This window comes from Gymnoscopelus braueri (genome assembly GCF_963280865.1).
Source record: "Gymnoscopelus braueri genome assembly, chromosome: 18".
NCBI lineage: Eukaryota > Metazoa > Chordata > Actinopteri > Myctophiformes > Myctophidae > Gymnoscopelus > Gymnoscopelus braueri.
The window spans coordinates 793778-806229 of NC_137618.1; the positions used below are offsets into that span (position 1 = coordinate 793778).

The 12452-nt window shown below is 41.3% G+C and overlaps 1 protein-coding gene across 1 annotated transcript in view; it reads right to left on the reverse strand.

Moving 5' to 3' along the window:
* LOC308105811 (low-density lipoprotein receptor-related protein 1B-like) overlaps positions 1 to 12452 on the reverse strand; it is a gene marked incomplete at its 3' end in the record, with an annotated part of 706266 nt that overhangs the window by 96869 nt on the left and 596945 nt on the right. The window contains 6 exon segments of the mRNA XM_080456736.1: positions 1502 to 1666; positions 2282 to 2407; positions 6508 to 6681; positions 8188 to 8304; positions 9681 to 9787; positions 11229 to 11452. Coding sequence (XP_080312862.1) covers positions 1502 to 1666; positions 2282 to 2407; positions 6508 to 6681; positions 8188 to 8304; positions 9681 to 9787; positions 11229 to 11452 — 913 coding nt within the window.

Sequence of the window (12452 nt, forward strand, 5' to 3'; positions counted from 1 at the left end):
CCTCCCCCCCCCCCCCCCCCCAGGGGAAAACACAACCCTTAGGGAAAGCAGAGCCACAGCCGGGGTGCTGGTGGGAGCAAACAAGCGTTTACAACCTTCAGCGACACTGACAGCCAGAGGAATAACAATGAAGGAGGAGAGAGCTTACACACACACACACAGAGAGAGAGACTGCCAACGCGGTCACATGGTCACATGGTCAGCTGCTTGACACGTAGTGGGCGATGTTTACGTGTCAAGAGCTGACCATGTTGGCACTCAGTGTTGATTTTGTCGACTAAAACTATGACGAAACATGTCCGTCGACTACCTTTTTACACTGAAGAAAACTAAATATAAACTAAGCTATGATGACTAAAACTAAGACTAAATATGTTGACAATTTCGTCAACAAATAAAAACTAGACTAAAGTGTTAGTGAGGATCTAGAGGAGAAGAGATCCAGTAGAACTAAAAGACAAGTTATTTTATGTTTGGTTGCTCTTTGGTGTGCATGCTGAAAATAGCAGATCTACAAGCTCACAACACGTTGCGCTGCGAGCACGCAACCAAGTGTAAAATCAGCCATTATGACGCCATCAAGGCACCGCCAACATACATTATAGTCGACTAAATCAACTGTAGATTTAGACGACTAAAATCTTATGATATTTATTAGACTAAAACTAGACTAAAACTAAAACATTTCAGAATGACTAAAAAATTACTAAAACTAAATGGAATTTTATTCAAAAGACTATGACTAAAACTAAATACAAATTTGCTGTCAAAATCAATCAGTGTGTGTGTGTGTGTGTGTGTGTGTGTGTGTGTGTGTGTGTGTGTGTGTGTGTGTGTGTGTGTGTGTGTGTGTGTGTGTGTGTGAAGGCGGTATGTCTTTGCTGTCGGGTGGAAACAAACTCAAATGTCCAAAACTGTTACTTTTCAGGATTCAAATAAACAAATAGCAGATCTACGTGTGTCGCGATGCGTCACGTTTTGAGCTCATTTACAAACAGAAACACGCTGTACTTATGGGCGGATGTAACAAGTTAAAACGCCCGCGTCTAAGTGCCCGTATCTTCCGTATTGTTCAATAAAACACATTCTTATCCGATCGGTGGCCATTTTCTCAGAATTCTCTCCATACGTTTTCAACTACGCGAACCTATGGGTTGGGAGGCGTACTGCACTCTGGTACATTATAACTCTATGAGCTTGTAGATCGGTTATTTCACAATATTTATCTGTGGAGCCGAGGCAAACTAAATGTAATGCCTCAACTCCTACATTCCAAGTGCTTGTCAGGGTGGGGGGGGGGGGGTCCCCAGTTCAAATAGTTGTGATTATTTTGGGGGGTCACGGCCTAAAAAGGTTGAGAACAATTGCCTTACAGGGTCTGTAACTCTGATAGAACAAATGGAACCATGTGTACACTCTCAGAATAATGGGAAGTCCTTGGGAATACAAATAAAAAAAGACTTTAAGAACCAAAGCTGTATGAAAAGCATATCTATCTCACCGAGGTGCGAGCCCATGCAGGTTCCTCCATTTAAGCAGTAGTCTGTGCAGTGGTTGACCTCACAGCGCTCCCCCGAAAAGTCAGGCCAGCAGTAGCACCTCCAGTCTCCCTTCTCATTGGCCAGACAGCGGCCTCCGTTCTCGCAGGGAGGTCGGCACAGTTCACCTTCAGAGAAAGGGGGAAAAAAAGCAGAGTGAACCTCACTTATATCATATGCTTATATTGCTGGTCTGAGCCCACATCACACAGCATGGCAAATACACCGCCTGCCGACCTTTTTATTGTTGGCCGAGCAGCAGCTCACATAAACATTTCAGGAATTCTGACAACTGTGCCTGCAGAAGAGGCCAAAAGAAGAAAAAAATAACCTAACACTTTACTTGAAGGTCGGGTCTACAGTATAATGCATTATAAGTGCATTTATAATGCATTATAATAAGCTTGTAATGCATTATAACACGTGTTATGAATGTTTATAATCATGTATGACAACTTATAACAACGTTTATAAAGTATTCTAAGTGCTGGTCCTAATGCATCTGTGTCAATTTAGATGTTATCTTTATAGTATAGCTTACGTTTTTTCAGAACATTCTTAAGATTTAGAACAGTGGTTCTCAAAAATAGCAGATCTACAAGCTCATAGCGCGGCACTCGGTGCCGCGCTATGAGCTTGTAGATCTGCTATTTTTGAGTAGCCAAAGAAATCTAAAAATGACACGTCACGATGCGTTCGTGGATTGAATGGGTTAATGGGTTCAAAGACAGAGTAATGCCTACCTGAGATGTTGACGTCGGTGCATGTGCCGTTGACCAACACCTTGCCCTCGGGGCAGGTACACTTTGCCCCCGACGGGTTGAGCAGACACATGAAGTCACACGTCATCCTCAGACACGGGTTGGCCGCTGTAGAGACACACAGCAAAGACAAAGAGAACGGTTGAGGGAAAAATTACCATCAGAACAGAGAAAACAGATTTTTTTTTTGCTTTAGACATCAAACCTTCATGTCATATCTTTCTGCCAGTGTTGCCAGATTTTGTGAGAGAAATAAGCAACCAACTATGGTTGTGTATGAAAACGAAACCCAAAAGAAGCGACTGGACCACATGAGCACTTTAAACCTATATGCATTGGATATTTGAAAATAGCCGATCGGTGCGACGCGTTGTGAGCTTGTAGATCAGCTATTTTCAAAATAATCTTGGAAAAAAAGACACATGAAATCACAAGACATCCTCAGGCACGGATCGGCCGCTGCAGAGACACAGCAAAGACAAAGGGAAGAAGGGTTTTTTCAATCCGCTTTTTCAATCTCAGCCCAGCGGCATTTACAAGACGAGTTGTTACAAAAGCACTTCTGAGTGAAAGGCATTAATTTTATCGGGAACAATTTGTTAGAGAAAGCAAACAAAAAGTGTTTTAATTCCCGGGCCTTTGAAAGGAATTATCTTTCAGCGTGGAACGCACTCAAGGCTAAAGCCTGCGATTAACTTCAGACAGACTTCCTTTTTTCCTCAGACATCATCGTCCAGGAACAACGTGGTCTGACTGCATCCCTTGATCTGCTTCTTCTTTAGGAAGCTGGATGACTTGTTGAACCCGGCTCTGAAGGCCAGTTCTGAAGGCATTAGTTTTAACCCATTGAGACCTGAGGCGATTCTTAAAAACCTTTTCTAAATCCTAACAGTTTTTTTAAAAAGGTCTTAATGGGTTAACCAGACAAGAAACTGACTAAAATATTTACATCTCTATAAGCTGTGATGTGATTAGGCTTACATTTTTATTTTATTTTTTACAGTTCTGTGGTTACATACAGTAGTCACGGTGCAAGGCAGCAGAACAATGCAGGCAGGAAGGTCTAGTGCAAAGTACTTATTCTGATTTCACACAGGACTGGAACAGAACATCAGGACAACATTTATAATGTGACAAACACAGGGTTTAAATAGACACAGGCTAACAAGACACAGGTGAGAACCAAGGACGATTAACACATGATTGGCTGGAACAGAACAAGACACAGGTGAACTACAATTGCAAGGACATACTGGTGAGACAAGACAGGTAACAGTAACTAAGGCAGACAGGAAACACTAGGAACATAACTACACAATAAAAGTACAAGGAGAACAGGAAACAATAGGAATGATACTACAAAATAAGATACAAGGACACAGATCCTGACAGTAGTTGTACATCCAGTGATGGAAGAAGAAGAACTCACATTTTCTACTTAAGTAAAAGTATCAATACCGCAATGTAGAAATACTCGGATACAAGTAAAAATCTGGTATTCAGAATTTACTTTTAAAGTAGCCAAAGTATATGGGCTGAAGTGGTTAATGCATGTTCTGTAATAATAATCTAAATCTACAAAGTAACTAAAGTTCAAGTTGTCAAATAATTGTAGTGGAGTAAAAGAACAATATGTGCCTCTGAGATGTAGTGGAGTAGAAGTAAGTATTGAAATTTGGAAATACTCCAGTAAAGTAAAAATACCTCAACATTTTACTTAAGTTCAGTGGCCTACTTGAGTAAATGTACTTAGTTACTTTCCACCACTGAGTACATCTTCACAGATCTGTGGTTCTTCAGAGATTGTTGCAGGAATAATGACGATCAGAAACAGAGAAAAAGAAACGACTGTTGGGCTTCTTTCTTTGTGCTGATGACATCAAACCTTCATTTCATAGCTTTCAGCCAGTGTTGCCAGATTTTGTGAGAGAAATAAGCAACCAAGTCTATGAAAACGAGCCCAGACGAAGCGACTGGACCACATAAGCTCTTTTAACCTATCTGCATTGGCCATTTGAAAATAGCCGATCTACAAGCTCATAACGTGTCGTGATGCGACACATTGTGATCTTGTAGATCGGCTATTTTCAAAATAATCTTGGATAAAATATTTTAACAAGACACATCTGGTACGCGGGTCTCTGGCACAAAATGTGTTCAGTCCGCAGACAAATACATATTCATGTGGGGGTGCTTGACATGAAAATGTTTGAGAACCACAGAACACAACTACAGTTTAGAAACAAGCCCAAAATAACCTGCAACCTAACCTATATTTAAAAGCAACTATACAGAGAAACGAGCCCAAAGTCACTTATAATAAGCGGACCTGGCAACAACTGACTTGTTGAACCGAGTTCTGAAGGCCAGTGTAACTTCACACTATACTCCCATGTTGTACAGCAGACACCACTTTTAATCAACCAGTAAAGAAACTGCCTACACATCTTTACATCTCTATAAGCTTTGATTAGTGGTGGAAAAAGTACTCAAATGTTTTACTTAAGTAAAAGTATAAATAATGCAATGTAGAATACTCTGTTACAAGTACCGGTATTAAAAATTTTAAGTAAAAAAGTATTGGTATCAAAATATACTTAAGCACTAAAAGTAAAAGTATGCACAATGTCCCATTTCACACGTTTCCAAATGTATAAAATCCTTTGAAAATAGCAGATCTACAAGCTCACAATGCGTCACATCGCGACGCATTGTGAGCTTGCAGATCTGCTATTTTCACACAGCCGAAATGTAAATAGGGCTGATGTGGGTTTTGTAATAATAATCAAAATCTACAAAGTAACTAGTAACTAAAGTTTTCAAATAATTGTAGTGGAGTAAAAGTACAATATTTGCCTCTGAGATGTAGTGGGGTAGAAGTAGAAGTATTGAAAATTCAAAGTACCTCCGAATTGTACTTGAGAACCACTGATATAGAAGGCATTTGTAGAGTACTTGAGTAAATGTACTTAGTTTACTTTACACCACTGGCTGTGATTACACATGTTTTACCATTCTGTGGTCACATACAGTGAGTAGTACATCTTCACAGATCTGTGGTTTGCACAAACTTCAGCGTTCTTCAGAGATTGTTGCAGAGAATAGAATAATGACGATCAGAAACAGAGAAAATGAAACGACTGTTTTTTGCTGAAGACATCAAACCTTCATGTCATATTTCTGCTATAGCCGGCGTAACGCCTCTCTCTGCCCACGGATTGCACCGACTCCACAGCCCTGCCTGGGCCTAATGAGTCACTGGGGGAAAACTGCACAGCTGCCCTTTAAGTGGAAAAAACTTCGACCAAGAATGATCTGTCTGACGCTTCCCAACCATTAACACCACAGATGTAACAAATAGCAGCAGAGAAGTGGGAGGAAGGACAAGACTGGGGGCCGCATCGATTGGCCCCGCATCGGCCCCGCATCTCCAGGCTGTGATGACTCTCTTATGTCATACACCTGAAAAATAACGTCTCAGCAAAGTGGGGCCGTTGATACAATCTGGTGTCGGATAGGGACACGCCTCTGACCAGAGGACACGCCTCTGACCAGAGGAACATAATACACTTTTTAAGCATTGCTGTAGCTGGGATTGCACCAAGGTTACAATGGTTTGGGATTTTTCATTTTCGTTTAGTTTTAGTTTGTTTTGAATATATATTTTCTAATTCAGTTTTTAGAGCAGATTTGCTAGTTTTTATTTGTTTCATTTTTTGAAAATGCTAATAGTTTGTTAGTTTATATTAGTTTTAGTTTTTTTAATACTTTGGGTTATTTGTCAGGTGCATGATTGAAAAGGCAAGAATTGTGTAATTAAACTTTGCAAAATAATTGTTTTGTATACATTTGGTACAGCGAAATCAATAAATTCATATCATCCCAAAAACCTTATAAATACATGAAAACTACGGGCATTTTGTCTATAATTTCAGTTATTTTGGTTAGTTTTGTAAACACAATACAGTTTCAGTTAGTTATCGTTATTTCATTTTTTTATTGTAGTTTCTATTTAGTTCAGTTAACAAAAATGTCTTTTTGATTTTAGTTTTGGTTATTTCATTAGTTTTTGTTAACTATAATAACCTTGTATTGCCACACCAATGGCTACGCTGCCCGAATGAGTAATTGCTGATGATCTTGTGACAATTGTTACTATATTCTTACATAGGAAAAAATAAAGGAGTCAGAACAAACGATCAGCGTACCATCTTGTTGTTTGTATCGGTGAGAGATCAACACGTTGGTGGGTTTCTCCACGCCCAGATGCAGGAACTCCACGGACTGTTTGCCGTACTTGTGGATCCTAAAGACCTCATGTTTCAGCCCCGTTCCATAGATGTAATCTTCAAATATATCAATTCTGTACGGCTGGGAGATTCCTGTATACGAGTTCAGCAAGAGAGAGAAAACAGAAACAGATAACATCAACAAATGGCCACGTCTACGCATGCACGCACGCACGCACGCACACGCACACACACACACACACACACACACACACACATACACACACACACAGGGGCAACATTGGTTTAATGAAGGTTTGTGTCCTGAGGCAGCTAATAGAAGTCAGAACGTGCTGTGTGGGCAGATAGTTCTTCTCGGCGTACAGTAGTATTGTTGCTGTCGGGCAGAAACCGCTTATCTCCAATATTCTAACTTTTTGTGTTTTTTCGTAAATTAATGTCCTACTTGATCATACTACAAGGTCACACAAAAGCATCAAAAGCAGCAGATTTACAAGCTCGAAACGCGTCGCTTCGCGCCGCGTTTCGAGCTTGTAGATCTGCTGCTTTTGATAATTTGAATCCTGAAGCGTAACAGTTTTGGACATTTGAGGTTTTCCAGTAGACAGAGACCATATGTTTTGTTCAGAGGCTTTGCTGCATGGCTTCAGAGCAACAACACCAACAGCGTTATTGTCCCAATCTTTTGATAAACACCAAAGGAAATTAACCCATTAAGACCGCAAATGCATCTGTGTAATTTTTTTATTTCTTTGGCTATTCAAAAATATCAGATCTTACTTAAGCTCATAGCGCGGCACCGAGTGCCGCGCTATGACAACTATTTTAAGTCATAAAAATGTGTGCAAATCTTTAAATATATATTTTTTCAAAGCGAACATTTTAAACTCTTCTCGATTTCTGCTTCTGGGGGATTCTACAAATGTCTTCTAAATCCTAACAGTTTTTTTTTGTGTTGCTTTAATATCAGTGGTTCTCAAACTTTTTCCATGTCAAGGACCACCCAAATTTTTATGTATTTGGCCACGGACCCCCATCTCAAAATATTTTGTTCCAGGGACCCCCAGAAGCAAATATTGGAGTAAAACATTTTCTACGCTTTTACAAAATGACACAGATGCGTTCCTGGTCTAAACGGCTTAAAGAACAACAGTAGTAGTAGTGGTGTGTAGTAAAGTAGTAGTAGTAGTGTTGTGTAGTAAAGTAGTAGTAGTAGTGTTGTGTTGTGTAGTAAAGTAGTAGTAGTAGTGTTGTGTAGTAAAGTAGTAGTAGTAGTGTTGTGTTGTGTAGTAAAGTAGTAGTAGTAGTGTTGTGTTGTGTAGTTAAGTAGTAGTAGTAGTGTTGTGTAGTAAAGTAGTAGTAGTAGTGGTGTGTAGTAAAGTAGTAGTAGTAGTGTTGTGTAGTAAAGTAGTAGTAGTAGTGGTGTGTAGTAAAGTAGTAGTAGTAGTGTTGTGTAGTAAAGTAGTAGTGTTGTGTTGTGTAGTAAAGTAGTAGTAGTAGTGATGTGTAGTAAAGTAGTAGTAGTGGTGGTGTGTAGTAAAGTAGTAGTAGTAGTGTTGTGTAGTAAAGTAGTAGTAGTGGTAGTAGTAGTAAATAGAAGAGGCAGTACAATGTGTTGTTGCACAGTCTGTTCCTCACCGTGTCTGTCGCTGATTGTGACCAGAGGGTCCGAGCCGTCCAATCTCATGCTCCCTATCTCGGACATCTCGGGATCGGCCCAATACAAACGCTGGTTGAAATAATCAATGGCCAGGCCTGGCGGGGAGGGGGGGGGGGGGAGGGGACGGAAGAGATTAATTTGCCTCATGAGTTGTACAAAGATCAATACGAGAGCCTTATCATCATTCCAAGAGAGAGGGAACCCTCAGGTCCTCAACTTCCTGGAATAATTCCACAGTTAAGGTGTTAAAGAAGGCACCAAGTGCATAATGCAGCCCCCCCCCACCACCCCACCCCTGCCTGTGTGCATAGTCAATCTTCTCCTTTCATCTCCATGATATTTTAGTCATTCATTTTCTACTGTACTCAGCAAGGCTGAGCTGGGGGGAGGAAGAAAAAAAAAACTACCTTTGTGTCAAATAACATTACTCCAGCATATTGTGGTTGTTCTGCATTTTTGATGACAGACGGTCGGGCGATGCGTCCTACATTAGCATTTCAAACCGGGTGATTCGTTTGTTCCTTCCCACACAAGTCAGAGCGAGAGGATAATTGAGCACCTGGCTGAGGACGATTAAATAGGTTTGCGTTTTTCTACAGATGATGAATTCCTCCTTCTGTGACCAAGACAGAGCTTGGGTCCCTTGAATTAAAGGAGGCCAAAGCAGCTCTTCAAAACTAGATCAGCACTAAGTGTCTCCCCAAAGACAACCCCAACAGGTTTAGAGTGGCTCCGAGACACCAGGCTTAATTCTTTATTTCCCTGGCCTTATTTCCTCTATAATATACTATAATATACCTCCACTGGCATCTTTAGAGCTACTAGTCACTCTGTGGCTGCAGTGGAGCAGACACCATGATGCAACCATGCATTGATACTGCATACCATGCTGCTACACGTTATGCATGCACAGAACAGGATTCAGTGTACATTTGCATGCGGTGTGCGTGTGCGTGCGTGCGTGCGTGCGTGCGTGCGTGCGTGCGTGCGTGCGTGCGTGCGTGCGTGCGTGCGTGCGTGCGTGCGTGCGTGCGTGCGTGCGTGCGTGCGTGCGTGCGCGTGCGTGCGTGCGCGTGTGTGTGTGTGTGTGTGTGTGTGTGCGCGCGCATGTGTGTGTGTGTGAGTGTGTGTGTGTGTGTGTGTGTGTGTGTGTGTGTGTGTGTGTGTGTGTGTGTGTGTGTGTGTGTGTGTGTGTGTGTGTGTGCGTGCGTGTGCGTGTGCGTGTGCGTGTGTGTGTGTGTGTGTGTGCGTGTGTGTGTGTGTGTGTGTGTGTGTGCGTGCGTGCGTGCCTGCGTGTGTATTATCAGCAGGTGTAGCACAGCGACTCTGTAGAATTCACTTTGAATATACAACACAACATCATAGTAGGAAAAAGTTCATGATGTATCCAGAGGTTTCCAGTGAACACGATAAATACAACAATCTAAGTGACGTGTTGTTGGGCTTTCAAATAAAACAGATGCATGTCTACCAGTGGGTCTCCTGAGGTTCTTCTCCAGGAGAACTCGGCGTAAGGATCCGTCCATGGCGGACTCCTCGATGTGTGAGTGATCCCCGATCACACTCCAATACATCATCCTGTAGGAGACATGGGAACACATGATCCTCTGCTTCCTCTAGCTTCCTGACAGCACTACTTCACATGTATGTTGTAGGTAGGTTCCTGACAGCACTGCTTCACAGGTATGTTGTACGTAGGTTCCTGACAGCACTACTTCACAGGTATGTTGTAGGACACACCTGTTTACCCATGCATGTCCCAGGGTTGATTTCGTCGACTAAAACTATGACGAAAAATGTTCGTCGACTACCTTTTTTCACTGACGAAAACTAAATAAAAACTAAATAATAACGAAATAAAGACTGACCTATGACGACTAAAACTAAGACTAAATATATTGACAATTTCGTCTACAAATAAAAACTAGACTAAAGTGTTAGTGAGGGATCTAGTGGAGAAGAGATCCAGTAGAACTAAAAGACAAGTCATTTTATGTTTGGTTGCGCTCGGGTGTTGCACTCTGAAAATGGCAGATCTACAAGCTCACAACGCAGATCTACAAGCTCTGTGACGCATTGTGAGCTTGTAGATCTGCTATTTTCAGCATGCAAACAAGTGCAAAATCAGGCATTACGACGTCATCAAGGCACCGCCAACATACATTATAGTCGACTAAATCAACTGTAGATTTAGACGACTAAAATCTTAGGATATTTAGTCGACTAAAACTAGACAAAATCTAAAACATTTCAGAATGACTAAAATATGACTAAAACTAAATGGAATTTTATTCAAAAGACCATGACTAAAACTAAATCAACATTTGCTGTCAAAATCAACACTGCATGGGAACACATTATCCTCTGGTTCCTCTAGCTTCCTGACAGCACTGCTTCACATGTATGTTGTAGGGCACACGTTGTATAGTAGGTATGTAGGTATGTTGTAGGGCACACGTTGTATAGTAGGTATGTAGGTATGTTGTAGGGCACACGTTGTATAGTAGGTATGTTGTAGGGCACACGTTGTATAGTAGGTATGTAGGTATGTTGTAGGGCACACGTTGTATAGTAGGTATGTAGGTATGTTGTAGGACACACGTTGTATAGTAGGTATGTAGGTATGTTGTAGGGCACACGTTGTATAGTAGGTATGTTGTAGGGCACACGTTGTATAGTAGGTATGTAGGTATGTTGTAGGGCACACGTTGTATAGTAGGTATGTAGGTATGTTGTAGGGCACACGTTGTATAGTAGGTATGTTGTAGGGCACACGTTGTATAGTAGGTATGTAGGTATGTTGTAGGGCACACGTTGTATAGTAGGTATGTAGGTATGTTGTAGGGCACACGTGTACCAAGGTAAAAGTCTGCATGCTCGTTAATGCTTCTCTTCAACAATGAAACGCTTGAGGAGCGTTGCAATCTGCAGCGCTGCTTGTTAGTGCGAGAGGAAAACAACAACAACAACCTTGCCAAGTGGTGGCAGTAAGCGAGGAGAGGAAAAAGGCTAATCTTACCCGCGGGCCGGGTTGACGGCGATGGCATAGGGCTCTCCCGCTATGTCAGTAATCAGGCGGGTACAATTGGGTCCCTTCAGTTGGCCCACGTTTATGGAGTATCTGAGCTTAGTCCAGTGAGCTGTGTAATAGCTAAACCAATGCATCCGGGAGTGGTCCGTCCAGTAGATGTTTCCCGTGATCCAGTCGGCCGACACGTCTCTGGGCCGACGGAAGTCTGAGCACTGGGGGGGGGACGGGGGGGACAAACCAACGGGGCCAAAAGTCACAGTACATCTATAGATTCACTAACACATGTATCTGTTGTGATCACATTAGTTTAAGGTGTGTGAGAAGTATATACATATACATGATGCAGGAGGAGTACAAATTTAAGGGATAGTTCACCCAAAAAAATGAGACTTGAATTCATGAATATGTTTTAGTTTTTGTCTCATTCTTAATCCAATAATTTGATGACCAGCGGTTCCGGTAGGAGACACAAAGGAGACTCTTTGTGTCTCCTACCGGAACCGCTGCCGGTCATCAAATTATTGTCTTAGGAATGAGACAAAAACCCCAAAATATCCATGAATTCCAGTCTCCATGGGGTGACTCATCCATAGAGAAAAAGTCATTTTGGGGTGAACTATCCCTTTAAAAGCAATTTGACCACAAAATGTTGATCTGAAATGATGATACTTTGAATGAACAAACGTCAGAAAGTCTGTCTGGTTTCAGGTTAAACATTAGTGGACGTGAACAGACTGACAGACAGAATTGCCTGATTTAACCCATTAAAATAAATAATAAAGCGTAACCTAACACAAATCACAAAAAAAGAGAAACCTAACACATCTGTTAACAACTTCAACCCCAGTATCCGTATTCTGGGGGAAACTTAGCAGATCTACAAGCTTACAACGTGTTGCATGGCGTTTAAAGCTTGTAGATCGTCTGTTTTCAGCTTAGATATTTAATGTATAGAGTGGAAACAGAAAATACACTAGCATAGAGCCCTGAGGGACTCCGCTCAACAAATACTAAGCCAGAACTCAAAGTAATAAATTACTTTTCAAGCAGTGGTGGAAGAAAAAAAGTTAAAATAGCAATACATTACATACATATATTAAAATGACAAAAGTAAAAGGCCTGTATTAAAAGTTTTACTTGAGTAAAATTACATCTAAATATACTTACAGCACCAAAGTAAATGTACTACACTTTCTTTTTTGGAACAGCCTA